The sequence below is a fragment of the Hemiscyllium ocellatum genome, chromosome 2, assembly GCF_020745735.1.
Source record: "Hemiscyllium ocellatum isolate sHemOce1 chromosome 2, sHemOce1.pat.X.cur, whole genome shotgun sequence".
In the NCBI taxonomy this organism is placed as follows: domain Eukaryota; kingdom Metazoa; phylum Chordata; class Chondrichthyes; order Orectolobiformes; family Hemiscylliidae; genus Hemiscyllium; species Hemiscyllium ocellatum.
This window is the reverse complement of record NC_083402.1, coordinates 136,672,398-136,698,786: the sequence shown is the minus strand read 5'-3', so window position 1 is coordinate 136,698,786 and position 26,389 is coordinate 136,672,398. Positions and strand designations below refer to the sequence as shown.

Here is a 26,389-nt window from a genome sequence, read left to right as displayed (position 1 = left end):
CCTCAGCCCACACTACCTCAGTAGACGAGTCCTCATCATGAGTTCTCTCAGCCACCATTATATTATCCTTGACTAACAAGGCCACACCTCCCCCTATTTTACTGCCTTGCCTGTTCTTAATGAAAGATCTAAACCCTGGAACCTGCAACATCCATTCCTCACCCTGCTCTATCCATGTCCCTGAAATGGCCACAACATCGAAGTCCCAGTTACCTATCCATGCTGCAAGCTCACCTACCTTATTTTGGATACTTCTGGCGTTGAAGTACACACTTCAAACCACTTCACTATATGCCAGCACATTCCCGTGACCCTGAAATCCTGTCCATGTCCTCCCTACTCTCATCCTCCTGTGCACTGCAACTATATCTCAGGTTCCCATCCCCTTGCTGAGCTAGTTTAAACCCACCCGAATAGCACCAACAAATTTCCTACCCAGGATATTAGTACCCCTCTGGTTCAAATGAGGACTGACCTGTTTGTAGAGGTCCCACCTTCCCCAGAATGAGCCCCAATTATCCAAGTACCTGAAACCCTCCCTCCTACACCATCCTTGCAGCCACGTGTTTAGCTGATATCTCTCCCTAATCCTTGCCTCGCTATCATGTGGCATGGGTAGCAAACCAGACATAACAACTCTGTTTGTTCTAGCTCTCAGCTTCCACCCTAGCTCCCTGAAATCCTGCCTTACATCCCTATCCCTCTTTCTACCTATGTCATTGGTACCTACACGGACTACGACTTCGTCACCCTCTCCCTTCCGGACTCCAAAGATACAATCCGAGACATCATGGACCCTAGCACCTGGGAGGCAACACACCAACCGTGAGTCTCATTCATTCCCAACAAACCTGAGCATCTAACTATCGAGTCCCCAATGACTAACACTCTCCTCCTTTCCCTCCTTCCCTTCTGTGCAACAGGCACAGGCTCGGTGCCAGAGACCTGGGCCCCACTGCATACCCCTGGTAAGTTGTCCCCCTCAACAGTATCCAAAATGGTATACATGTTTTTCAGCGGAACGACCACAGGGGATCTGTCCACTGACTGTTTTCTCCCGCTTCGAACATTCACCCAGCTTTCTTCATGTCTAGGAGTAACCACTTCCCTGTAACTTCTATCTGTCACAGCCTCTGCCTCCCGAAATATCTGAAGTTCATCCAGCTCCCGCTCCAGTTCCCTAACACGGTCTTGGAGGAGTGAGAGTTGGGTGCACTTCCTGCCGATGTACTTGGATTTTGATGCACTATCCCTTTTTGGACACGATTACACAAAGTAAAAATGCCAATTGTTTAAGATGTTCTTGAAGTAGTTCTGACCGATATGTCACTGAGCTGGACATATGTGGCTGGTGTAGAAAGGAAGAGAAAATCCTGAACAGGAAATAATGGGAAATGAAGAATAATAAGAGGGAATCTGGATGGATTGCAGTAGGAATTCCAAAATTATTTGATTATTAAGGAGCAGCCTGGTAAAACTGGAGCTTTGGAGACATTATCAGCAGTATCTACCAATATTCCTTCCCTATAGACTCTGAGAGATTATGTTTTTGTTTTATCCTAACAATCCTGAATAATACCCTGGTATTGCCTGTGCTCCAACAATTCCAATGGACTCATCATGTAACTTGCATGTTCTTCAGTAAGACAGTATTGAGGGGATATGCCTGGTGGCAACCTTTCATTACAAAGACTTGCTTAAGGTGCCACAATAATAGATCTGATGTTCAAATTACAGTTGGCTGGGTGGAGAGGTTTCTGCGTATCATCCTGATGTTGGTGGATTTCTCAACTAGTAAATCGAGGAAAGGGAGTTTGTTTGATTGCTGTATTTCAATGGTAAATTTGAGCACTGACTCATGTAATCAGCACAGTGAGGAAAGAGGCCATTCAGCCCATCAAGCCTGCACCAACTCTCTGAAGAGCATCCCACCCTGATCCAAACCCCAACCCTATCCCCACATTTCCCATGGCTAATCCACCCAAACCTGCATTGTGGGAGGAAGCTGAGCACCTGGAGGAAACCCAGGAAGATATAGGCAGAATGTGCAAACCCCACACAGACATTGGCCTGAGGCGGGAATTGAACCCAGGTCCTTGGTGCTGTGAGACAGTATTGCTAACCACTGAACCACCATGCTGCCCCACTAGATGGAATTTAATAAGCTAATGATTTGATGAAGCTACAGTTTCAAATATTGCAGAAGTGCGATCTTTGCATTAGAAATATGCAAAGGGTAAGAGTTGGTCCTTTGAAACTACACTTCTCACAGTAAGCAATAAATATGTCAGCAAGAGCTGGGCCCACAGGGATTCTATGTTGGCACTATCTATTTGGGTGTAAATGGTGTCATTGAAGCTGAACTCAACTACATGAGTTGCTAAGTTCATGAGCTCAATGTAAACTCATGCACAAACGACACATCAAGGTTGCATGATATAGTGATGTGCAAATGTCAACAGCTCCTGTGAGTGGTATTTTGGTGAGTAAGGAGTCAGTTATTGCAGTAAAGAGTATCATATCTCAGAGGGGTCTTCAAATTAAGGTTTGTGGGCAGAGCTTAGGAATAAAAAAGGAGCAGTCCCACTGCTGGGAGTGTATTATAGACCCCGGAACAGTTAGTGGGGAGTAGAGGAGAACATATGAAGTAACAAAGAGGATTCATGAAGGCAGAACGATAGATATGATCTATATGGATTTCAATAAGGCATTCAACAAGGTTCCCCATGGGAGACTGATTAGCAAGGTTAGATCTCATGGAATACAGGGAGAACTAGCCATTTGGATACAGACCTGGCTCAAAGGTAGACGACAGAGGGGGTTGTTTTTCAGACTGGAGGCCGGTGACCCGTGGAGTGCCACAAGGATCGGTGCTGGGCCCTCTACTTTTTGTCATTTACATAAATGATTTGGATGCGAGCATAAGAGGTACTTGGTAAGGTTGCAGATGACACCAAAATTGGAGGCGTAGTGGACAGCGAAGAGGGTTACCTCAGATTACAACAGGATCTTGACCAGATGGGCCAATGGGCCGAAAAGTGACAGAGTTTAATTCAGATAAATGTGAGATGCTGCATTTTGGGAAAGCAAATCTTAGCAGGACTTATACACTTAAGAGTAAGGCCTAGGGAGTGTTGCTAAACAAAGAGACCTTGGGAGTGCAGGTTCATAGCTCCTTGAAAGTGGAGTCACAGGTAGATAGGATAGTGAAGAAGGCATTTGGTATGCTTTCTTTTATTGGTCAAGAGTATTGATTACAGGAGTTGGGAGGTCATGTTGTGGCTGTACAGGACATTGGTTAGGCCGCTGTTGGTATATTGCGTGCAATTCTGGTCTCCTTACTATCGGAAAGGTGTTGTGAAACTTGAAAGAGTTCAGAAAAGATTTACAAGGATGTTGTCTGGGTTGGAGGATTTGAACTATAGGGAGAGGCTGAACAGGCTGGGGCTGTTTTCCCTGGAGTGTCGGAGGCTGAGGGGTGAACTTATAGAGATTTACAAAATTATGAAAGGATAAATAGACAAAGTATTTTCCCTGGGGTGGGGGAGTCCAGAACTAGAGGGCATAGATTTAGGGTGAGAGGGGAAAGATATAAAAGAGACCTAAGGGGCAACTTTTTCACACAGGGGGTGGTACATGTATGGAATGAGCTGTCAGAGGAAGTGGTGGAGGCTGGTACAATTGCAACATTTAAGAGGCATTTGGATGGGTATATGAATAGGAAGGGTTTGGAGGTGTATGGCAGGTGCTGGCAGGTGGGACTAGATTGGGTTGGGATATCTGGTCGATATGGACACGTTGGACCGAAGGGTCTGTTTCCATGCTGTACATCTCTATGACTCTAAGATATGTGGGTAATTTATTCAGGTGTGTAAAAACAATAGAGTAATAATATTAGGGGATTTTAATTTCCAAAACATTAATAGAATAGTTGTAATGTAAAGGGTTTAAAGGGGACAGATTTCTTGAAATGTATTCAGCAGAGCTTTTTATATCAGCAGATGCATAATGTGATGCATTTGTGCTGCTGGAAACTAGATATATTAATGTACAGGAACCTGTTTATATAAACAAAGGGATTTATATATTACACCTTTTTGATTGGGAAATCAGCCAATGAGACTGCAAATCTCTGCTGCATCCCCATGGCAATACTCTGACCAAACACAGTCTACCTGCTTTGACTGACAACTAAGAATGAACAGCTCCTTCTCCATCTCCATGCCAACAGTGGTCCAACAAATCAGTACCCTCTTCTCGTTCTGTATAAATTGATGTTTCTTTTCCAAGTTTGTCTTTTTGTGTTGCAGCCATGACCAGCAGAAGGTGAAAAGCGTTGAGTCTGTGTCTCCATTGGCAAGTTTAAGTGGTGTACTAGCAAGCAGTTAACAAAAGGATAGCAGAAGTGTAACTTGCTGTCCTTTCACTTTTGTGTTTCTACATTTTAATCTAAATTTCCAAATTTTAGCAAAGCCATTGGGATGGAAAGTGAAATATTTTGCAACCTTCTGTTTGAAATATTCCCACATTAATTACAGATTTAGAACATACTTCTATGTACAATATCCATCAAAGGTAGATGTCAAGGAGCAGTCGTTAGGTTGTTTTTTTATGTGTCCAGGCTATGATCATCACCAATAAGTAACAATCTACCCACCGCCTCTTGATGGTCAGTAGTGCTACAATCACTGAATCCACCAACATTTGTGGGGTTACCATTGACCAGAAACTCAACTGGACCTGCTACATAAACTCAGTGGCTGCAAGAGCAGGTCAGAGGCTAGGAATATTGCAGCAAGTAACTCACCTCGTTACTCCCCAAAACTTATCCATCATCTACAAGGTACAAGTTGGGATTGTGATGAAATATGCCCCACTTGTCTGGATTGACAGATTTCCAATAAAAGAGTCTAGATTAGAGAGGTGCTGGAAAAGCACAGCAGGTCAGGCAGCATCCAAGGAGCAGGAAAATCGACGTTTCGGGCAAAAGCCCTTCATCAGGAATAGAGGCAGGGTGCCTGCAGAGTGGAAAGATAAATGAAAGGGGGTTGGGGGTGGGGAGAAAGTAGCATAGAGTAGGGACAAAGTAGCAAAGAGTACAATGGGTGAGTGGGGGTGGGGATGGAGGTGATAGGTCAGAGAAGAGGGTGGAGTGGATAGGTGGAAGGTTGGAGCTGGGGTGAGGTGGGGGAAGGGGAAATGAGGAAACTGGTGAAGTCCACATTGATGCCCTGGGGTTGAAGTGTTCCGAAGTGGAAGATGAGGCGTTCTTCCTCCAAGCGTTGGGTGATGAGGGAGTGACGGTGGAGGAGGCCCAGGACCTGTATGTCCTCAGCAGAGTGGGAGGGGGAGTTGAAATGTTGGGCCACAGGGCAGTGGGGTTGATTGGTCCGGGTGTCCCAGGGATGTTCCCTAAAGCGCTCTGCTATGAGGAGACCACATCGGGATAACCACTTCCATCTAGAAGTACAAAAGCAGCAGAACCGTACCACCTTCAAGTTCCCCGTCCTGAATTGGAAATATGTGCACCAAGAGTCATTTTTAAATGGGATGATACAGATTGTTTTACAATGCCCCTGGACAGTGAGGAAGCCAGCTGTAATGGATCAAAGCTTTGTAAATGTTTGGGATTGGTGAAGTGGGGTGAAGGAGGAAGAAGACAGAGTGGAGGCCACGATTGAAGAAGCCATGTAGTGTGCACAGCTTTGGAGGGACCATCCAGTTGGCCTGGGGACGTGTTCAAGAGGAACCCCACACCAACACTGGGACATTTGTTGGGCTGCTCAATTGGCATAGGCCTTGCCTACTCTTTAATTTAGTGGTGTTGGCGGAATGGTTGACTGCTGGGTGAGTCACCTGTGCCAGCCATATCATTGGTGTAATTACACTGAAGGTGGGGATAGGTGCAGGTAAGTCACTCATTGGGTTTAAGGTGCCCCTGCCTTCAAATCCACCAAAAGGGGGAATTAGATTCAGTCCTTGGTGTGTGTGAGACGATTTTTTAGCAATGATATGAAAGTTAAAAATCACACAACACCAGGTTACGGTCCAACAGATTTATTTTGAAGTTCAAGCTTTCAGAGCACTCCGTAGCTGCCTGATGAAGGAGCGTCGCTCCAAAAACTAGTGTGCTTCCAAATAAACCTGTTGGACTATAACCTGGTGTTGTGTGATTTTTAACTTTGTCCACCCCAGTCCAACATCGGCACCTCCACATTATGATATGAAAATAAAAGGCGACAACTTTTGTTGAATTGAACAAATGGCCAAGATAATCCTCTTTATGATCCTTTCCTTCATGACAGTGGACTCAATGGCCATCGAGGCAAAAGTGGGCACTGCAGATGCTGGAGATTAGAGTCAAGATTAGAGTGGTGCTGGAAAAACACAACATGTCAGGCAGCATCTGAGGAGCAGGAAAATCCACGTTCCGGGCAAAAGCCCTTCATCAGGAGGCCTGTGTTGTATTGAACTTTACCATGTCCAGTTTCTTGAATACATGTTAAGTGTCCATTGCTACCTATAACTTTGGGTGAGATGTTTCCTGAAAAATTGATCAATGGATTAAAATTCAGCAATGCTCCTAAAAAAGATGCTAGCAGATTCATCATTAGGATCATGTTACATACCGCTATTGAATATCGTTAGGTTAGCCCTTTGATCTGAACAGTCTCCTGAAAAGAAATACAGTGAAACCACAATGAGACAGATCAGAGGGACTGCATTCACAAACTGGTGTGAAATGGTAGTTTGAGATGATTGAGGAAGCCCCTGGATAACCCACTTTGCCTGCACATGTGCTCAATGTAAAAATGAAAACAGTGCTGCAGTAAAACTGTGAAAGATATTTTTATTTTTCAATTAATTCACACTTTGCAATGTCCTGCCATTGTACACCCCAAGGCAGTGAGAAAGGTTGGGAATCAGCTCTGCAAAGACTCAGTTACCTCTTTCTGCATCTTTGGATGAATCCATCTCCCAGATCAGTGTGGTCAAACATCCAGAACGAAATGTTGACTCTCCTGCTGTTCCAATGCTGTGCGTTATTCAGCTCCACATTTTATTGACCCAAGCATGTCTTCCATGTTTCTGTGCTGCAGTGTAAAATCCTCACATGTCTCTACAACCGTTGCAGCTTCATCTAAACAAGCATTCATCAGACTCTTAAGAGTCATCAGGGTGTTGGTCTTCCTTCCCTCCCATTTTGTCCATTTTCCTGACCCACGTCTGAAAAATACATCCAAGTGGTTTTGCTAGCCTCATTATTTTGTGGGCAGTTGCTTCTTGGACTTTTCTATTCTCACGCTTTTTGGTGCCATTCATGTTGGTGACAATCATAGCAGTGACATTTGTCTTGGTTCGCTTTCCACCATTACATGTTTCAACTTTAAACGTTTAAGAGCAGTCTGGTAGAAGGTCATTAAAAAAAATGTTTCAGCTGCATTAAAGGTGGCACTGGGTGCATGCTGTTCCAGGATGTGAGTGAATTTTTCCATGCATTAGTGCTCAAATGTAGCCTAATGTGCACCAGTTGGTTGCTCATGGTCATAGTGTATGCATGCCTGAGTTTGGCTAATCCAAGGCACAATTCCAGGGCTTCACCTTATCACCGGCATTCTCCTATTGGATTTCTGACTTCGCTGGAGAGCATGGCTGAGGTTCGGTGTATCTAAGTTTGAGGTGACCTTATCGAAGTTTATCAAATAAAGAGAGGTATAGAGTTATTGGCAATTGCCTTTTCCTTCAGGTGGGAGATTTCAAGACTAGGGGACAGATTTTTTTAAGGTGAGAGTGGAGAGATTTAAAAAAGACACGAGTGGAAGACATTTTTACACAGAGTGGTTCGTGGGGGATGTGAGCACAATTACGTTTAAAAGACATTTGGGTGAGTGCATGAATATGGAGGGAAATAGGCCCGGAGCAGGCAAGTGGGGCTAGTTTAGTTTGGGATTATGTTCAAGCATGGACGGGTTGGACCAAAGCATCTGTTTCCATGTTGTACGACTCTGTGACGCATTGTGAGTCTGCTGTAACTGACATTCAAAAATTCTTTCATTGTTTTTGTTTGAATTGCAGGTCGTGTCATTCCTCCAGGTATTCAACAGCATCAGGTTCCCAATTTATACCAGTCTGTCCCAACAAGCACTTATCCGGGTTACCAGTGTAACGGAAACACACCAATTGACAACTTCCACCATTATATGGGATCCTACTATCCCTCACTTGCACACCATATGGACCTGTACCGTTACCAAGTTCCAGTGAACAAACTTACCCTGCCACCAATTCAGACTCTCTATCAGCAGTTTTCAAATTCCTACAGGTATGGCAATAATCAGATGTGTATGGGCAGATTTTGTAACTATGGTATGCAAGTTAATGGCTACAACGGTTGCCCGATTGAGAACAGAATACCAAACATCCAACGTTACCCTCACTTCAATTCTTCTCCTCAAGTTGAGACCCAGCTTATGGAACCTGGTTCAAAATCAGTATCAAATTTGAGTAATCAGACTGTGGATCTTTCGGCAGTCACTCGTGACAGTCAATATCCTTCATTCACAAGTTCTTACCGAGCAAGTGATCATCATCCTGCTAATTCTTTCCCAATAGAAAATAAAGAAAATGAACTTAGTATGCTTGGAGCGAATGACATCTCAAGGCTTCCTTCATTGGTTAATTGTGAGATGGCTAACACCTCACAGGCAGAGGTCGCTTCTAGTGTAAATCACAGAATTCCAGAAAACACCTCCCAAATGCCTTCACAGCATGACGTACCTGCTTCAGAAGAACCTCAGGAGGTTTGGTCAGATAGTGAACATAATTTCCTGGATAAAGATATTGGAGGGGTTGCTGTGGCACCATGCCATGGGTCCATTCTTATCGAGTGCGCAAAACGTGAACTACATGCAACAACCCCATTGAAAAACCCGAACAGAAATCACCCAACGCGAATCTCTCTTGTCTTTTATCAACACAAGAGTATGAATGAGCCAAAACATGGATTAGCACTCTGGGAGGCCAAGATGGCAGACAAAGCCAGAGAAAGAGAAGAAGAGGCAGAGAGACTTGGTGTGGATTATGTGCCTACCAAATCTTACAGCAAGAAAGCAAAACGAGAGGTCCCAGAATCGCATGAACCCATAGAACCACCACAGATACGTTTTATGAAGACTCTTGCACAAAGGACTATGACTTTCACAACAAACTCAGTAACTACAGCGTTCCCATATGCCTTTACACGGGTTACAGGGCCTTACAGTCGATGGATATAGCTTCCTACTCACATGGGTTACCTCATATTCTGTCTAGCATCTGGCAAGGCAGCTGTGCTACACCCAGTGAGGGAAAACAAACAGTGTTTGATGAAGCACTGGAATAAAGAGTAACACCAGCAAATGGCGATACCCTGAAAAACATATACCCTGTATCCCAACTCACTTGTTAAAAGAGTATTCACAGTAAGGACCAAGCTGAAAAGCGTCCTATGCAAAAAGTGCTGTTTCAGAAAATCATTCTGGAATAATGATGCATGCAGAGTTTTCTGTAAATTAATTTAATCTAAATATTTATGCCAGACACAAGTGACCTCTAATGTCATTAATGAGCCTATTCTTTGGACGCAGGGCAGGAATAGAAGCTAATCCTATGGTGCTGAGTATTATTGTTACCAGGGCAACATTTAAAAACTACACATTTCCAACATGTAGTTTTTGTTACAAAATTGTCTATCAAACTCTTAGTGGTTTGTTTTGCCTTTATATATTGTTTGCAAATAACAGTCAACTCAAACAGTGAGAACAGATTTTGGTTGACTTGTCAGGAAAAAAAAACACTGAAAAGTTTGAAGATCATGGTGCTATATTTAGAGGATTTTTAAAACATCTTTGATGTAAATCTCAAATGCCATTTAAATGGTTTCATAATAATTAACATTTTTCAATTGTTTAATTGATGCTGAGGTCTCCTTTCATAGCATAGAGGCCTTTTAACTTAAAGTTAGAGCTATTTTAAACAAAGTCTACATTTAAAATGTAAAGTACTTCAGAGGCTCAGCAAATTCTGATTCTGTAATAAGGATTCTCAAAATGAATTTTACAGAATATTTTGTAAGATTTTGGTGTTCAAAAAGCACTTTGCCTATTTTAAGCTTTGACAACTTGAAAGGTGATAGGGTACCAAGGCATTAAGAGATTTACTGTAAAATAAAAATCTGTCAAAGTACTTTATAATATCTATAATGCCATAATTCAGATAATAGGCTATGTATACTTTTTAAGTGTCATTGATTACCTTAAAGTTTGGGATTTACTGGACACAAGGGGGAAAACTTTGCCAGAATTTCATACAAAAACACTGATCCTGGTGCTCACATACAGTATGCAGCTATTTGTTATATGAGAACGTAACAGTCCATACTACATCACTAAAGTGATTGTGCAGTTTTAGATCCTAGGCTTTCATATTAACACTTATCTCACAGCATGTTTGAGACAATAATACTATGGTTATCCTAGACCAATTACAACATTTATAAATGAATTATATATTCACTCAATAGATTTGATTTGCGATGAGATGTTAATGTTTGGGTAGAATTGTAATTTTTTTTAAAAAATAGTTACAATGTAAGCAGTGTCTTTGAGAGGGAGAGAGAGAGAGCTGAAAACATGCCAGGGAAGATGTAAACAGGGTTAGTTCTATCCAAATGGAGAAATCAGGCAGCTGGCTTGCTGTGGTCATGTTTAAATGTTAAATTTGTAAATATAAAAACACAAAAACAACAAAAACAAGTTTAAAAAGAGGTGTACAGTAAATTAATTTGTAAACAGAATTTTCTTTTTTTTTTACTTAACGCTTTGACTATTTTAGTACTGTAATATTTTCCTAATCTTTTTTTTTAAGCTTTTCTTTTCAGAATGGTGCTACTCAATCTGCTACAATTAAAATGTGAGTTTAAGAAGTGTAAACGGTGTTGGAGATGTTCCTACTTGTCATATACCTCAGCTCTTGTACTGAGCAATAGGAAAATGATGATTCAGAAGTCAGTAGTGTTTTGTACACCATCATTGTTTAATTTAAAATAGTCTTTATGACATAAACATGCTTTTTTTTTCATTTTGATACTTGATAACTTGAAATTCAAGCTTTTGTTCTACAAGAAGATCAGGGATATTATAACTCTTATATTCTCCTTATGCCAATATGTCACCTGTGTTTTAATATCACCCTTTTATTTTGTTTTTATTTTCAGGGATACCTTCACTTTGTTTAATCCCTATTTGGATTTTATGTGTATAGTGGGATACATGTACTTGATGCTTCTAAAATGAGCATTAGTAAAGCAGTGGCTTTGTTTTTAATTCTAAGTGAGAAAGTACATGATAGTTCTTTTTTTTCTTTAAGAATTTGGATGATGTATGCACTGAGCTGATAAAAGGGAAAAAGAGAAGAAATGAGAGTTTGTTATTTTCATGTGGGGGGGAGGGGAGGGTGGGGGGGGGGGGGTAGGGAAGCTAATGGTATTCTCATATGAATGAATGAACTTGTGCCACTTGTTGTACAGGGCCCAGCTTCAGTAGCAACATGTCTTCTGGAAGGGAAGTGCACGTATAGGGTATTGGGTTGATGCTAGCCATACTTGAAGATGCTTCAGAGTGGTGTTGACATTACTTGAATTTAATTTCAGCTTGATTGACGCACAGCAGTATATATTGTTCACTTCTCAAGCTAGAGGTTAACGTATACTCGAGTGTAGGATACTTAGCTGAACTTGACACTAAAAATCAGTTTTGGTGTGCATTTTGTATGCGTTCTGTATTTTACTTCAGCTTTGCTCTTTATTGATGAATTGGGTATGTTGAAAAAAAAGATAAATGAGGCTGATTATAAATACTGTAAGTAATGTACTAAAAGCGGAAAGTTATTTGAAAGCTGTTTATTATATCATTCCTGATAATGCTGAGATGTGGGTGTTTTTAATAAAATTTATATTTATTTAATGCAGACATATTCAAATTGTGTGTTTTTTATACTCAAAGTTTAAGATATACCTTGGCAAATGCACTCAGGAAGATATTAATTTAGCCGTAGTGCTGAAATCCATTTCAGCATTATTGCAAAGATTCAAATTCCTAAAAAGTAAGATTATTTCCAATAAATCAGAGTAGGACTTATACACTTAATGGTAAGGTGCTAGGGAGTGTTGCTGAACAGAGACCTTGGAGTGCAGGTTCATAGCTCCTTGAAAGTAGAATCGCAGGTAGATAGGATAGCGAAGAAGGCATTTGGTATGCTTTCCTTTATTGATCAGAGTATTGAGTACAGGAGTTGGGAGGTCACATTGAGGCTGTACAGGACATTGGTTAGACCACTTTTGAAATATTGCATGCAATTCTGGTCTCCTTCCTATCAGTAGGATGTTGTGAAACTTGAAAGGGTTCAGAAAAGATTTACAAGGATGTTGCCAGGGTTGGAGGATTTGAGCTAAAGGGAGAGGCTGATCAAGCTGGGGCAGTTTTCCCTGGAGCGTCGGAGTCTGAGGGGTGACCTTATAGAAGTTTATAAAATCTTGAGGGACATAGATAGGATAAATAGACAAAGTCTTTTCCCTTGGGTGGGGGAGTCCAGAACTAGAGGGCATAAGTTTAGGGCAAGAGAGGAAAGGTATAAAAGGTTTAAAAGAACCCAAGGGGCAACTTTTTCATGCAGCGGGTGGTGCATGTATGGAATGAGCTGCCAGAGGAAGAGGTGGAGGCTGGTACAATTACAGCATTTAAAAAGCATTTGGATGGGAAAGGTTTAAGAGGGATGGGGCCAAGTGCTGGCAACTGGGACTAGATTAGGTTAGGATATCCAGTTGGCATGGACGAGTTGGACAGAAGGGTCTGTTTCAATGCTGTACACCTCTATGACCTCAATTATACCTGGTTTTAAACATCAGTTAATTTAACATGGTCTTTAACTGAAAGCAAAGATTACAAATAACAAGAATTTATAACAGAATTCAGGCCTGTATTGTGTCCTTGACAGTACAGCTTTTCCCATTGGAAAAAGAGGTAAAAATGAAAATGAGCCAAACAAATGATTATTAGGAAGGGGTCAATTAAAGGGTTGCCAAGTGTGGATTTATGGAGGTTCTTAAAGGGGATGGAGAGGTTTTGTAAGAAATTTATTGAGCATAAGGTTTCAGATGTACATGGGTGGCACAGTGGCACAGTAGTTAGCACTGCTGTCTCACAGCGCCAGAGACCCGGGTTCAATTCCCACCCCAGGTGACTATCTGTGTGGAGTTTGCACATTCTCCCCATGTCTGCGTGGGTTTCCTCCGGGTGTTCCGGTTTCCTCCCACAATCCAAAAATGGGGAGGTTAGGTGAATTGGCCCTGCTAAATTGCCCATAGTGTTAGGTGAAGGGGTAAATGTAGGGGAATGGGTCTGGGTGGGTTGTGCTTTGGCGGGTCGGTGTGGACTTGTTGGGCCGAAGGGCCTGTTTCTACACTGTAAGTAATCTAATCAAAGTTGAAGGCACAATTACTGATAGTAGGGAAAAGAGAGGAGCAGATAGTGTGGAATCAGAGTCAGAAGAATAAAGATTTCAGGGGTGGACAGTATAATGCTTGAGAAAGTTTCACATATGAATCATTTGGCTGGCACAGTGGCTCAGTGGTTAGCACTGCTGCCTCACAGCACCAGGGTCCCAGGTTGGATTCCAAACTTGAGTGTCTGTGTGGAGTTTGTACATTCTCCCAGTGTCTGCGTGGAGTTTGCATTCTCCCAGTGTCTGCGTGGGTTTTCTCTGGGTGCTCCTGTTTCCTCCCACAGTCCAAAGATGTGCAGGTCAGGTGAATTGGCCAGGTTAAATTGCCCGTAGTGTTAGGTGCATAGTTGGAGGGAAATGGGTCTGGGTGGGTTACTCTTTGGAGGGTTGGTGTGGACTTATTGGGCCGAATGGCCTGTTTCCACACTGTAGGGAATCTAATCTTCACCCCTGCATCAGATGGTTGTGGGTTCAAGCTCCAGTTCAGAGATTTCAGTGTCTCATCCAAGCTGATATTTGGGGCAGCCACACATGAGCTCAGGGTGAGTTATTAAATTCAGGTTCTGGCTGCTTGCTCCAAGTGAACTTTACACGTTCCAAGACAAAATCTGAAGATCCGTGAGTTTTCCTGATACTCTGTTAAACACTTATTACAGCTAAAGCAAAATAAACGGTAATTTACCTAATTTGTTGTTTGTGGGACCTTGCTACCTCCAAATTGGCTGTTATTTTGTCTACATATTAATAAGTTGACTCAGTTAACACTTTAATGTTAACAAAATAGTGACAAAGTAGTTGTTTAATGCCATTTTACACTGTTTGCTGCAGACTTCCTGTGTAGCCTGTTTAGACCTTTTGCCCATGCTTCTGCTCCTGCGTTCAGTCCAACTGGCCTCACTCTGGTTTTTGCTGATGCCTGCAGTCCCTCTTCAGCACAGCCCCACATGACACCTGACCCACAGCTCCCATTCCCATCCTCTGTCCTTACCTTTAAAGGCGCCAGTGCCCTTTTTCCCAGCTGCCATTCTGAACTTGCAGCCGTGTGGCCAAACTCAGTACGTGTGGGTAGTTCTGCCTGCATTGACGATTATCTGCCACTAGGTAGAGCCTGATCAATTTCAACTTCAAGTGAATTTAATTTTAACATTTATTTACGGTAATATTTAAATTGAATTTCTTCTCATTTTTAAACATTTATCGCATTTAGAGATTTATTTTGTTTATGACTGTAGGAATTTAGCAATATGTGTTATTTCAAATTAGTGATGTTTTGTAGTTGTTTCCTGCTGGGAGAGGTCCTCAAGTGCTTGACCACACTTTTTTGCAATATTTAAATTATTTGTTATGCAATTTATTTGAGCTATGCACATCCGGTACAGTAGTTTAACCTACACATTTTGTTTCTGAGTAGACAATGTCCACAGGAACCTAACTCTGGCTTTAACATTGATTCCTATGGAAACCATGCTTCACACAAAGTTGTTTCACTTAAAATTCACAAATTCAAGGAATGCAACCACAACTTTACATGAGGATTTGCTGTAACTATACCTCAAAAGCGCTGCATTGACTGAGAACATCTTGTGGACTTGAAGGACACTGCACAAATAGTAGTACATTCTCCTTTTGAAATTTGTGCTTAGGTAACGCAACCTACCCATACCCCTACATTTATCCCTTTACCTAAGGGCAATTTATCCTGGCCAATTCACCTAAACTGCACATCTTTAGACTGTGGGAGGATACCGGAGCACCCGGAGGAAACCCACGCAGACACAGGGAGAATGTGCAAACTCCACACAATCAGTCGCCTGAGGCAGGAATTGAACCCGGGTCTCCGGAGCTGTGAGGCAGCAGTGCTAACCACTGTGCCATCGTGCTGCCCACAAATCTAATACAAATTATCAGACATAACCATTCAAACTGCACACAAGATCCTCCAGTTCCACTAAAAATTTAAATCCATTTAAGTCTGAACTCACACCAAATACATATGGATCCATAACATTTTCAAGCTGGGAATGAAACCATACTGTCAGTCTGCTGAACAACTGCGTGAAAGACCATTTGCTGGACAAAATGGTTCATTCGCTTTCATACCTCAGGCACAAGCTCGGGTGCCAAAACAAACCGTGACAGTTCCATGACAATATTGCATACTGAACCAGAGAGAAATGTTGTTTCCCACTTAAAAGTGGATGGTCTGTCAATCAAAGGGGAAGAACATATGACTAAATTTATTTTTCTAAGCATACAGAAAATGGATGCAGGAGTAGGCCATTTAGCCCTTCGAGCCTACCCCACCATTCAACATGATCATGGTTGATCCTGCAATTTCAGTATCCCATTCCCACTTTCTCTTGATCCCACTTAATCCCTTTGGCTACAAAGGTCACGTCCAGCTCCCTCTTGAATATATCTAACAAACTGGCCCCAACAGCTTCCTGTGGGAGAGAATTCCACTGTCTCTAACTGAAAAAAATTCTTCCTCATCTCAGTGCTGGTTGTCTTACCCCTTATTCTTAGACTGTGACTCCTAGGTCACTTTATGGGCGGCACGGTGGCACAGCAGTTAGCACTGCTACCTCACAGCGCCGGAGACCCGGGTTCAATTCCCGCCTCAGGCGACTGACTGTGTGGAGTTTGCACGTTCTCCCTGTGTCTGCGTGGGTTTCCTGTGGGTGCTCTGGTTTCCTCCCACAGTCCAAAGATGTGCAGGCCAGGTGAATTGGCCACGCTAAATTGCCTGTAGTGTTAGGTGAGAGGTAAATGTATGGGTGGATTGCGCTTTGGTGGGTCGGTGTGGACTTGTTGGGCCGAAGGGCCTGTTTCCACACTGTAAGTAATCTAATCTAATCTAGGTCTGGACCTCCCCAACATTGAGGACATCCTTCCCACATCCAGCCTATGCAATCCCATCTGGATTTTCTATGTTTCAATGAGATCCCACCTCATTCTTCTAAATGCCAGTGTATACAAGCCCAGTTGATCCAGTCTTGCCTCATATGTCAGTCTGAATCAGTCTAGTGAATCTTCACTGGACTCCCTCAATAGTAAGAATGTATCAGGTCATTTTCTTCCCCCATGTTAAAACACTGTAAACTCTAAAATTAGTGTTTAGATCATGGCAGGAAGGTTTCAAATCACTATCTTTTACAATTTTAATGCATAATAGGACTTTGTCCAATGGAAAATGTATTCTGTTACATCTCAACACTTGCACAATACTAAGGAGAAAGTGAGGACTGCAAATGCTGGAGATCAGAGCTGAAAATGTGTTGCTGGAAAAGCACAGCAGGTCAGGCAGCATCCAAGGAGCAGGAGAATCGACGTTTCAGGCATGAGCCCTTCTTCAGGAATGAGGAAAGTGTGTCCAGCAGGCTAAGATAAAAGGTAGGGAGGAGGGACTTGTGGTTGGGGTGTTGGAATTGCGATAGACGGAAGGAGGTCAAGGTGAGGGTGATGGGCCGGAGTGGGGGTGGGGGCGGAGAGGTCAGGAAGAAGATTGCAGGTTAGGAAGGCGGTGCTGAGTTCGAGGGATTTGACTGAGACAACACGGACATTTATTATAAATCAATCGACTCCCACAGCTACCTGGACTACACCTCCTCCCACCCTGCCCCCTGTAAAAACGCCATCCCATACTCCAAATTCCTTCATCTCCACCGCATCTGCTCCCAGGAGGACCAGTTCCAATACCGTACAACCCAGATGGCCTCCTTCTTTAAAGACCGCAATTTCCCCCCAGATGTGATCGACGATGCCCTCCACTGCATCTCCTCCACTTCCCGCTCCTCCGCCCTTGAACCCCACCCCTCCAATCACCACCAGGACAGAACCCCACTGGTCCTCACCTACCACCCCACCAACCTCCATATACATCGTATCATTTCCGCCACCTCCAAACAGACCCCACTACCAGGGATATATTTCCCTCCCCTCCCCTATCAGCGTTCCGAAAAGACCACTCCCTCCATGACTCCCTCGTCAGGTCCACACCCCCAATCAACCCAACCTCCACACCCGGCATCTTCCTCTGCAACTGCAAAAAATACAAAACTTGTGCCCACACCTCCCGCCTTACTTCCCTCCAAAGCCCCAAGGGATCCTTCCAAATCTGCCACAAATTCACCTGCACCTCCACACACATCATTTACTGCATCTGCTGCACCCGATGTGGCCTCCTCTATATTGGGGAGACAGGCCGCCTACTTGCGGAACGCTTCAGAGAACACCTCTGGGACACCTGGACCAACCAACCCAACCACCCAGTGGCTCAACACTTCAACTCCCCCTCCCACTCCACCAAGGACATGCAGGTCCTTGGACTCCTCCATCACCAGACCATAGCAACACGATGGCTGGAGGAAGAGTGGCTCATCTTCCGCCTAGGAACCCACCAACCACAAGGGATGAACTCAGATTTCTCCAGTTTCCTCATTTCCCCTCCCCCCACCTTGTCTCAGTCAAATCCCTCGAACTCAGCACCCCCTTCCTAACATGCAATCTTCTTCCTGACCTCTCCGCCCCCACCCCCACTCCAGCCTATCACCCTCACCTTGACCTCCTTCCAACTATCACATTTCCAACGCCCCACCCACAAGTCCCTCCTCCCTACATTTTATCTTAGCCTGCTAGACACATTTTCCTCATTCTTGAAGAAGGGCTCATGCCCGAAACGTCGATTCTCCTGCTCCTTGGATGCTGCCTGACCTGCTGCGCTTTTCCAGCAACACATTTTCAGCACTTGCACAATACTGGTCAATGTAATAGTCAATTTTCGTTTTAATAAACTTATAATCAATCATTGCAGTTAAAATATCCTCAACTTATAAGATGGGATCTAATAATGAAATTTGAATGTCTCAAAATATTTTATACTTACTTGTCAAAATGTTCCCAAAGTAGCCAAGTATGGTACTGGAAAAGCACAACAGGTCAGGCAGCATTCGAGGAGCAGGAGAGTCAACATTCCTGATGAAGGGCTTATGCCCGAAATGTCAATTCTCCTGCTCCTCAGATGCTGCCTGACCGGCTGTGCTTATCCGGTGCCATACTCTCAACTCTGACTCTCCAGCATCTGCAGTCCTCACTTTCTCCAAAACGTCCCCAAAGCCTGTGCACGCTTGGTCCTGTTACCTGGTAGATTTCCCAAGGCTTCTGAAACCAGCCTGACCTGACAAAAATATCATGGGATATTAAATTTTTTAAAAAAATCATCAAAAATCTGTGATTGATGACCACAAAATCACAGTAAGTGGAGACATATATCTAATCCACCCATGGGAAGTTTATGCCCATCACATTATGAGGGGAAATTCAAATTTATGATCCTACTGTCTCAAGTTTGCCAATCCCACAACCATCCCCAATACAAACTTGGGGATACAAAATTCTGATCACTGATGTGCATGCCAGTATTACCTTTTTGAAAATATTATTTAGTAATTGGCCAATGAATTTCTTACATTACGACTACTGCCAGACTTCAAAAGATTTTCATTAATTTTGCAAGTATGTTCTCAGGTCACAAAACCAACTGCTTTCTCTTTTTGAATGGCTTATTGTGGTCGCTTTTTTCTCTTACAAACAAGGGCTACTTATTAATGAACTTTTCATATATGACTTCATTTGTATCCCAAGGTCAACAGAAACCTGGGTAAGGGCTGATGACACCATTCCCCCGAATTCAGCCCCCCACCTTCCTCCCTTGGGTGTGTCTTAGTCTATTTGCCCACTGCAGTGTCATGGTAATAGTGTAACAATTATTACCAGATTGCACCTTGGCCCGACTCCAATCTCCCCTTGCACTTGCACCTCCTCTCAGTATCTCACCTTGCATTCAAAACATTTTTCAATACCACTCTTGCAGATATAATAAAACTGTTATCACTAAACTATTTTCACAGCTTTCTCCCCTCAGCCTCTACTAAATCACTCAGTGATTTCACCTTCCACCTCAACTCATCAGCTTACCCCTCCATTCATTTCACTGGCTTTCCATTTGCTTGAACTTCCCACCTTTTCACAGGTACCCCTTGATCTTGCTACTTCATCTGTTTTTGATAATTCAATAATATTAAGTGCAAACAATACTGATCACACCTCAACCTTACTTCCTTCTACACAGTCACTGCAATAAACAAGCTTCCAATTCACTTACAACTGTGTTTTCATAATCCCAATTTGTCGAGCGTTAGGCTGCCATTCACCACAGCTATTGTCGCGATTGATTTGTGCAATTTCTCCTTCTCTTCTACTGTCAACAACCCTGTCCCTAAAAAAGCCTTACTCACTCTAACCGTGGCCATTCCCTGGTACAGCCCTCATCTCCATTCCCTTAAGTTCCAAGAAAGTAATCTTGAAATAATATTGGGGTGCCAGTATTGTACTGGGGTGGACAAAGTTAAAAATCACACAACACCAGGTTAGAGCCCAACAGGTTTATTTGGAAGCACTAGTTTTCGGAGCACTGCTTCATCAGGTAGTTGTGAAGCAGAATCATACAACACCGAATTTATAGCAATAGGATTACAGTGTCATCGAATAAACTAATTTAGCTTCAGTCTTTCATCTTTTAGAATGGTCATATTAGCTTTGGTTCCTTTATAAGTAAATCCCAGAACTTTTTTAAAGTTAAATTCTCAAGGTAGTTTTTAACAATAGGTACCATCTCAACTCAAACAATGCATTGAAGGTATGATGTTAAAATCTGTCTGTGTCCCAATGTTAGGTATACTGATTCTATTTCTAAAGTGGGATTTACAGAACGAGGTTAGCTGCCTATTTAAAGGTGAGCAGTGGAGGTGTGGGGAAGGTCTTGGCAAGGTGCTCATCCTCATCAATAATGTGTTGCAGGTTGTGAAGAACATGGTGTAGCTTTTCAGCTCCTGGGAAGTACTGGACAACCAAGGGTACCCTGTCGGTTGCAGCTTGTCTGTCTCCTGAGGAGGTCATTACGGTTTCTCACTGTGGCACGATGGAACGGGCGGTCGATGAGTTGAGCATTGTATCCCATCCTTATGAGGGCATCCCTGAGTACTCCCAAGTGCCCATCACGTTCCTCCTCATCTGAACAGATCCTGTGCATGTGTAGGGCTTGACCATATGGGATGGCTGTTTTAATGTGTTTACGGGGGAGACTGGAAAAGTGTAGCATCGTGAAGTTATCAGTGGGTTTGTGGTAGAGTGGGGTGCTGAGGTGCCCATACTTGATGGAGATGCATGTGTCCAAGAATGAAACAGTTACTAAATAGTAGTCCATGGTGAGTTTGATGGTGGGATGATATCACTGTGTGGTTGTTTCAGTGACTCCTCGCCATGGGTCCAGAGGAAGAAAATGTCATCAATGTACCTGGTGTATAGACAAAAAGTCTTGTTCAAATCTGTGCATGAACATGTTGGCATATTTGGGTGCAAATTTGGTCCCCAAGGCTGTCCCATGTCTGGATGAAGAACTGGTTGTCAAAGGTGAAAATGTGGTCGAGGATAAAACGGATGAGTTGTAGGACAGTGCTCGGAGATTGGCAGTTATCGGTGTTGAGTACTGAGGCGATGCCATCATTGTGGGGGATGCTGGTGTAGAGTGCTGACACATCCACTGTGATGAGGAATGTTCCCAGTTCGACTAGTCTGTGGATGCTGAGTTTCTGTAAGAAATCTGTAGTGTTGCGACAGAAGCTGGGGCCCCCTGAACAATGGGTTTCAAGATGCCTTCAACATAGCCAGAGAGGTTCTCACACGGGGTCCCATTGCCTGATACGATGGGACGTCTGGTGTGTTGGCTTTGTGTATCTTCAGAAGCAGTAAAGTCCCCTCTGTGAGAAATATGTGGGATGAGAGCACGTAGGGAACTCTGAAGTCTTGGTCAATCTGTTTAGTTCATGGGTGTGTTCTTTGGTCACATCAACTGTTAGTTGCCTGTAATGTTCCTGGTTCTTAAGTTGTCGATACACTTCCTTGCAGTAGTCCGTTCTATTCTGAATGATGATGGCTCCTCCTTTATTTGCTGGTTTGAAGAAAATGTTATGATTGGTTTTGAGAGCATGGTGGCATTACATTGTGATTGGGGGTATGTTTTACACTACCTTGTGGGTGAGGCTGATGAATCTGGCAGTTATATATTTTCTGACGGTTTAATCCATCCTCTCAAAACCAATCACAACATTGTCACACTTACACACATACACATAAACACACTCTCTCTCTCTCTCTCACACATACACACACACATATATAAGTGCTTGGGGTGAATTTGTACTTGCAGCATTTCATTTTATTATGTTCAAAAACTGCATAAATCCATGTAAGGCTTTGTAAATCCCACTTTAGAAATAGAAACAGTCTGACCTAACATTTGGACACCAACAAAATTTAACCCCACACCTTCAATGCCTTATCTGAGCTGAGATGGCACCTATTATTAAATGCTATCTTGAGAATGTACTCTAAAAAACGTTTTGGGATTTACATATAAAGGAACCAAAGCTAACATGACCATTCTAGAAGATGAAAGACTGAAGCTGAATTTGTTTAATATTATATTCCATGACACTGCAATCCTGTTGCTATAAACTCTGTGTTTTATGATTCTGCTCCACAACCACTTGAGAAAGAGGCAGTGCTTTGAAAACTAGTGCTTCCAAATAAACCTGTTGGACTATAGCCTGGTGTTGTATGATTTTTAACTTTGAAATAATATGGAGTTTAATGTGGACAAGTGTGAGGTGATACACTTTGGACGGAGTAATCGGAATGCAAAGTACTGGGCTAATGGTAAGGTTCTTGGGAGTGCAAATGAGCAGAGAGATCTCGGTGTCCATGGACACAGATCCCTGAAAGTTGCCACCCAGATTGACAGGGTTGTTAAGAAGGCATACAGTGTTTTGGCCTTTATTAATAGAGGGATTGAGTTCTGGAACCAGGAGGTTATGCTGCAGCTGTACAAAGCTCTGGTACGGCCACACTTGGAGTATTGTGTACAGTTCTGGTCACCGAATTGTAAGAAGGGTGTGGAAGCTTTGGAAAGGGTGCAGAGGAGATTTACTAGGATGTTGCCTGGCATGGAAGGAATGTCTTACGAGGAAAGGCTGAGGGTCTTGAGGCTGTTCTCGTTAGAGAGAAGAAGGTTGAGAGGTGCCCTAATAGAGACATACAAGATAATCAGAGGGTTAGACAGTGTGGACAGGGAGAGCCTTTTTCCAAGTATGGGGATGGCAAACACGAGGGGACACAACTTTAAAGTGGGGGGAGACAGGTATAAGACAGATGTCAGAGGTAGTTTCTTTACTCAGAGAGCAGAAAGAGTATGGAATGCTTTGCCTGCAACGGTAGTAGATTCGCCAAGTGTAAATGCTTTTAAGTTGTCATTGGATAGGCATATGGACGTCCATGGAATAGTGTAGGTGGGATGGGCTTCAGATTAGTATGACAGGGCAGCGCAACATCGAGGGCCAAAGGGCTTGTACTGCGCTGTAATGTTCTATGTTCTAATATAGTTGAACATTGGCACGGTGGCACAGTGGTTAGCACTGCTGCCTCACAGCGCCTGAGACCCAGGTTCAATTCCCGACTCAGGCGACTGACTGTGTGGAGTTTGCACGTTCTCCCCGTGTCTGCGTGGGTTTCCTCCGGGTGCTCCGGTTTCCTCCCACTGTCCAAAGATGTGCGGGTCAGGTGAATTGGCCATGCTAAATTGCCCATAGTGTTAGGTAAGGGGTAAATGTAGGGGTATGGGTGGGTTGCGCTTCGGCGGGTCGGTGTGGACTTGTTGGGCCGAAGGGCCTGTTTCCACACTGTAAGTCTAATCTAATCTTAAAAAAAAATTATACTAAATAAAAATCTAAAGAACTAAAGATGTGTTCGGGTCGAGTGACCTGAAACATTAACTCTGATTTTTCTGCACAGATGCAGCCAGACCTGCTGAGCTTTTCCAGCAACCTCTGCTTTTGTAATTGAGCATTATTTGGGCACCCTACAATTCTGGTCAAACCACATAAATCTCTATTGAATCCTGCTCTCAAATGCTAAAGCTGTCCCACTATTCCTGAATCAGCCTGGAATGTGGAGACAACTTCTAGCCTCTTTTCTCTATTTCAAACCCTTTCCTTAAATCCAACCCCCAGTTCTCCTCCATATATGTAGGTGAGGAACTCACGTAAAGCTTGTCATTATGATTGAGAATATCTGTCCATTTGCTTTTGCCACCTCTCTCCCTTCTTACAGCTAATCAGGTTAAATTTCTTTCTAAATTTGCCACATCCTAGTCCTGAATTTTCATCATTTTCTAATTTCTGTCCTATATTTAGTCCTCTTTGAATTCATCTTTGTCCTTGAAACTCACTTCCTGCTTTTTACAACCCTATTCAATTTGGTCATGACAGTGGTAAAGTATCTCTCTTCTTCCTTCTTTACCTGTCTCAGTATTTGACTGAGATGATCACACTTTCCCCCACCAATGTTTCTTCAATGCTGTCCAGCTGGCTCTCGCATCAGGGTACTGCTCTCGGCCCAACCATTTTCAGTTGTTTCTTCAATTACCATCCCCCATCATAAGGTTAGAAGTGGGATGTTCTCTGATGATTACACAATGTTCAGCACTATGTCTGACTCCTCAGATATGTTCAAATACAACGAAACCTGGACAATATCTAGGCTTGGGCTGACAAGTAACAAGTAGCTTTCATGCTCGACAATAACCACATCTAATGCAAGACAATCTCATCATTCAATGGTGTTAACATCACAGAATCCCACTCTATCAACATCCAGGAGTTAAAAAATCACACAACACCAGGTTATAGTCCAACAGGTTTAAGTGGAAGCACACTAGCTTTCGGAGCGACACTCCTTCACCAGGATCACCTGATGGAGCGTCGCTCCGAAAGCTAGTGTGCTTCCAATTAAACCTGTTGGACTATAACCTGGTGTTGTGTGATTTTTAACTTTGTACACCCCAGTCCAACACCGGCATCTCCAAATCATAACATCCAGGAGGTGACCGTTGACCAGAAACTCAACTTGACTCACCATATAAATATAGTGGCTCCAAGAGCAGATCAGAGGCTTTATGTTTTACTCGTTCATGAATATAGGTGTCACAGGCCAGGCCAGTATTTATTACCTATTCCAAAAAGCCCATAGGCCAGTTAAGTGTCAACCACATTGCTAGGGATTTGGAGGCACATGTAGACCAGACCAGATAAGGATGTCTCTTCCATTCCTCGTACGGCATCTGTGAACCCGATGGGTTTTTCTGACAATCGTCCCCGGTTTCATGGTCACCCATTAGATTCCTGATTCCAGACACAGTGAACTTTGTTTTACTGCAGGTTTTACTGTATTACCACAATCTCAGTGATGTCAGTTGAGGATGCAAGTGAGAGTACTGACTGGTCAGTTTTATTTAAGGCAAAGGTGCATTATTATTTCAGTGACTTACTTGTAAATAAGGTACAAAAGTTGATGTGTAAACCTCCTGCATTACAATTTTATTACTTAGTATGTGTTTTCACATTGACCTCTTGATCAACCATGATACTTGAGCAATTAGTACTCTCCTGGTCCCATAGGTGCTAGATAATAAAACATTTGCTATACTTAGTGAATTCAAATTTCACCATCTATCATAGCAGGGCTTGAACCCAGGTACCCAGAACATTACCAGGCTCTCTGGATTAATGGTCTAGTGATAACACCAGTAGGCCATTACCTCACCTACAAAACAGAATATTGCAAAGAGTAACTTATCTCCTGGCTCCACAAAACCTGTCCACCATCTACAAGGCACAAGACAGGAGTGTGATGGAATACTCCCCAATTGCCTGGATGAGTACAGTTCCAAAAACACTCAAAAAACTTGACACCGTGCAGGACAAGGTAGCCCACTATTGACGTTCAGGAGCAACTGTGCGAACTTGCTGGAGAAATTCACCAAAGATCTTCAGGCAATACCTTCCAAACACACGACCATTTCCAATTAGAAGAACACAGGCAGTAGATACATGGGAACACTAGCCCTCCAAGCCACTCACCATCCTGACTTCAAAGGGCTCTTGGGAAGAACATTACCATTCCTTCACTGTTGCAGGGTCAAAATCCATGAATTTCCTCCTTAACGACACTGGGGGCTTACCTTCAGGACTTGGACTGCAGCGGTTCAAGGCAGCAGCACACCACAAGGGCAACTCGGAATGAGCAATAAATGCTGGCTCAGCCACCGATGCCCATGGCCTACACAAAAAAAGTATCATTCCCTCTGCACTACTCCAAAACATCAGCCGAAGCTGGGAGCTCAAACCTTGAGCTCTTACCACTTACACATTCAAGGTATTTCTCATTGAAGATTATGTCAGAAAAAAACATCTAAATTCAAGTGACAGTGTGATCAGAGAACTAATTATCGTTAAGCCCACGTGTGCAAGCTAGCTTCCTTTGACTCAAGTTTGAATTGAAAACTGAAACATTTTAGACAGCAACGCTGACCAGAAATCTCAGATCCAAGATGGCGGAGAACAGGACTGCTGATCCATAGCTCATCCACTCCAATCACTTTTCCTTCTTCTTTGAAGTTTTTTCTCTATTTAACTTCTGGAGGGGGCTTGGTCAAGGAGGCAGTGACAGTGCTGAAAGCAGCTGGGGGCCGAGAACAAGGACTTTGGTAGCCGGTCATGAGGCACTTGGGGTGTGCCCTGGTAGACTTCTGGAGGTCGGCGGCGCCATGGAAGTGGCTGGGGGCCTGGTGCAGCAGCAGGGCAGAACACCACCAGCCCGTGACAAGGCGACTGGTGAGCCCGGGCTGCAGGATGGCAGCGTGGATGTGCAGGGAATGAGAGATCGAGCCCAGCATGGG

General features: G+C 43.3%; 1 protein-coding gene across 4 annotated transcripts in view; it reads left to right on the top strand.

Moving 5' to 3' along the window:
- Positions 1-9,955, top strand: part of LOC132825315 (methylcytosine dioxygenase TET2-like) — a 181,783-nt gene extending 171,828 nt beyond the window's left edge. For all 4 annotated transcript variants that reach the window (XM_060840441.1, XM_060840451.1, XM_060840432.1 and 1 more), the window contains one exon: positions 8,077-9,955. In XM_060840441.1, coding sequence (XP_060696424.1) covers positions 8,077-9,275 — 1,199 coding nt within the window. In that variant the 3' untranslated portion in view covers positions 9,276-9,955. The remainder of the gene's footprint in view (positions 1-8,076) is intronic.
- The last annotated feature ends 16,434 nt before the right edge of the window (positions 9,956-26,389 follow it).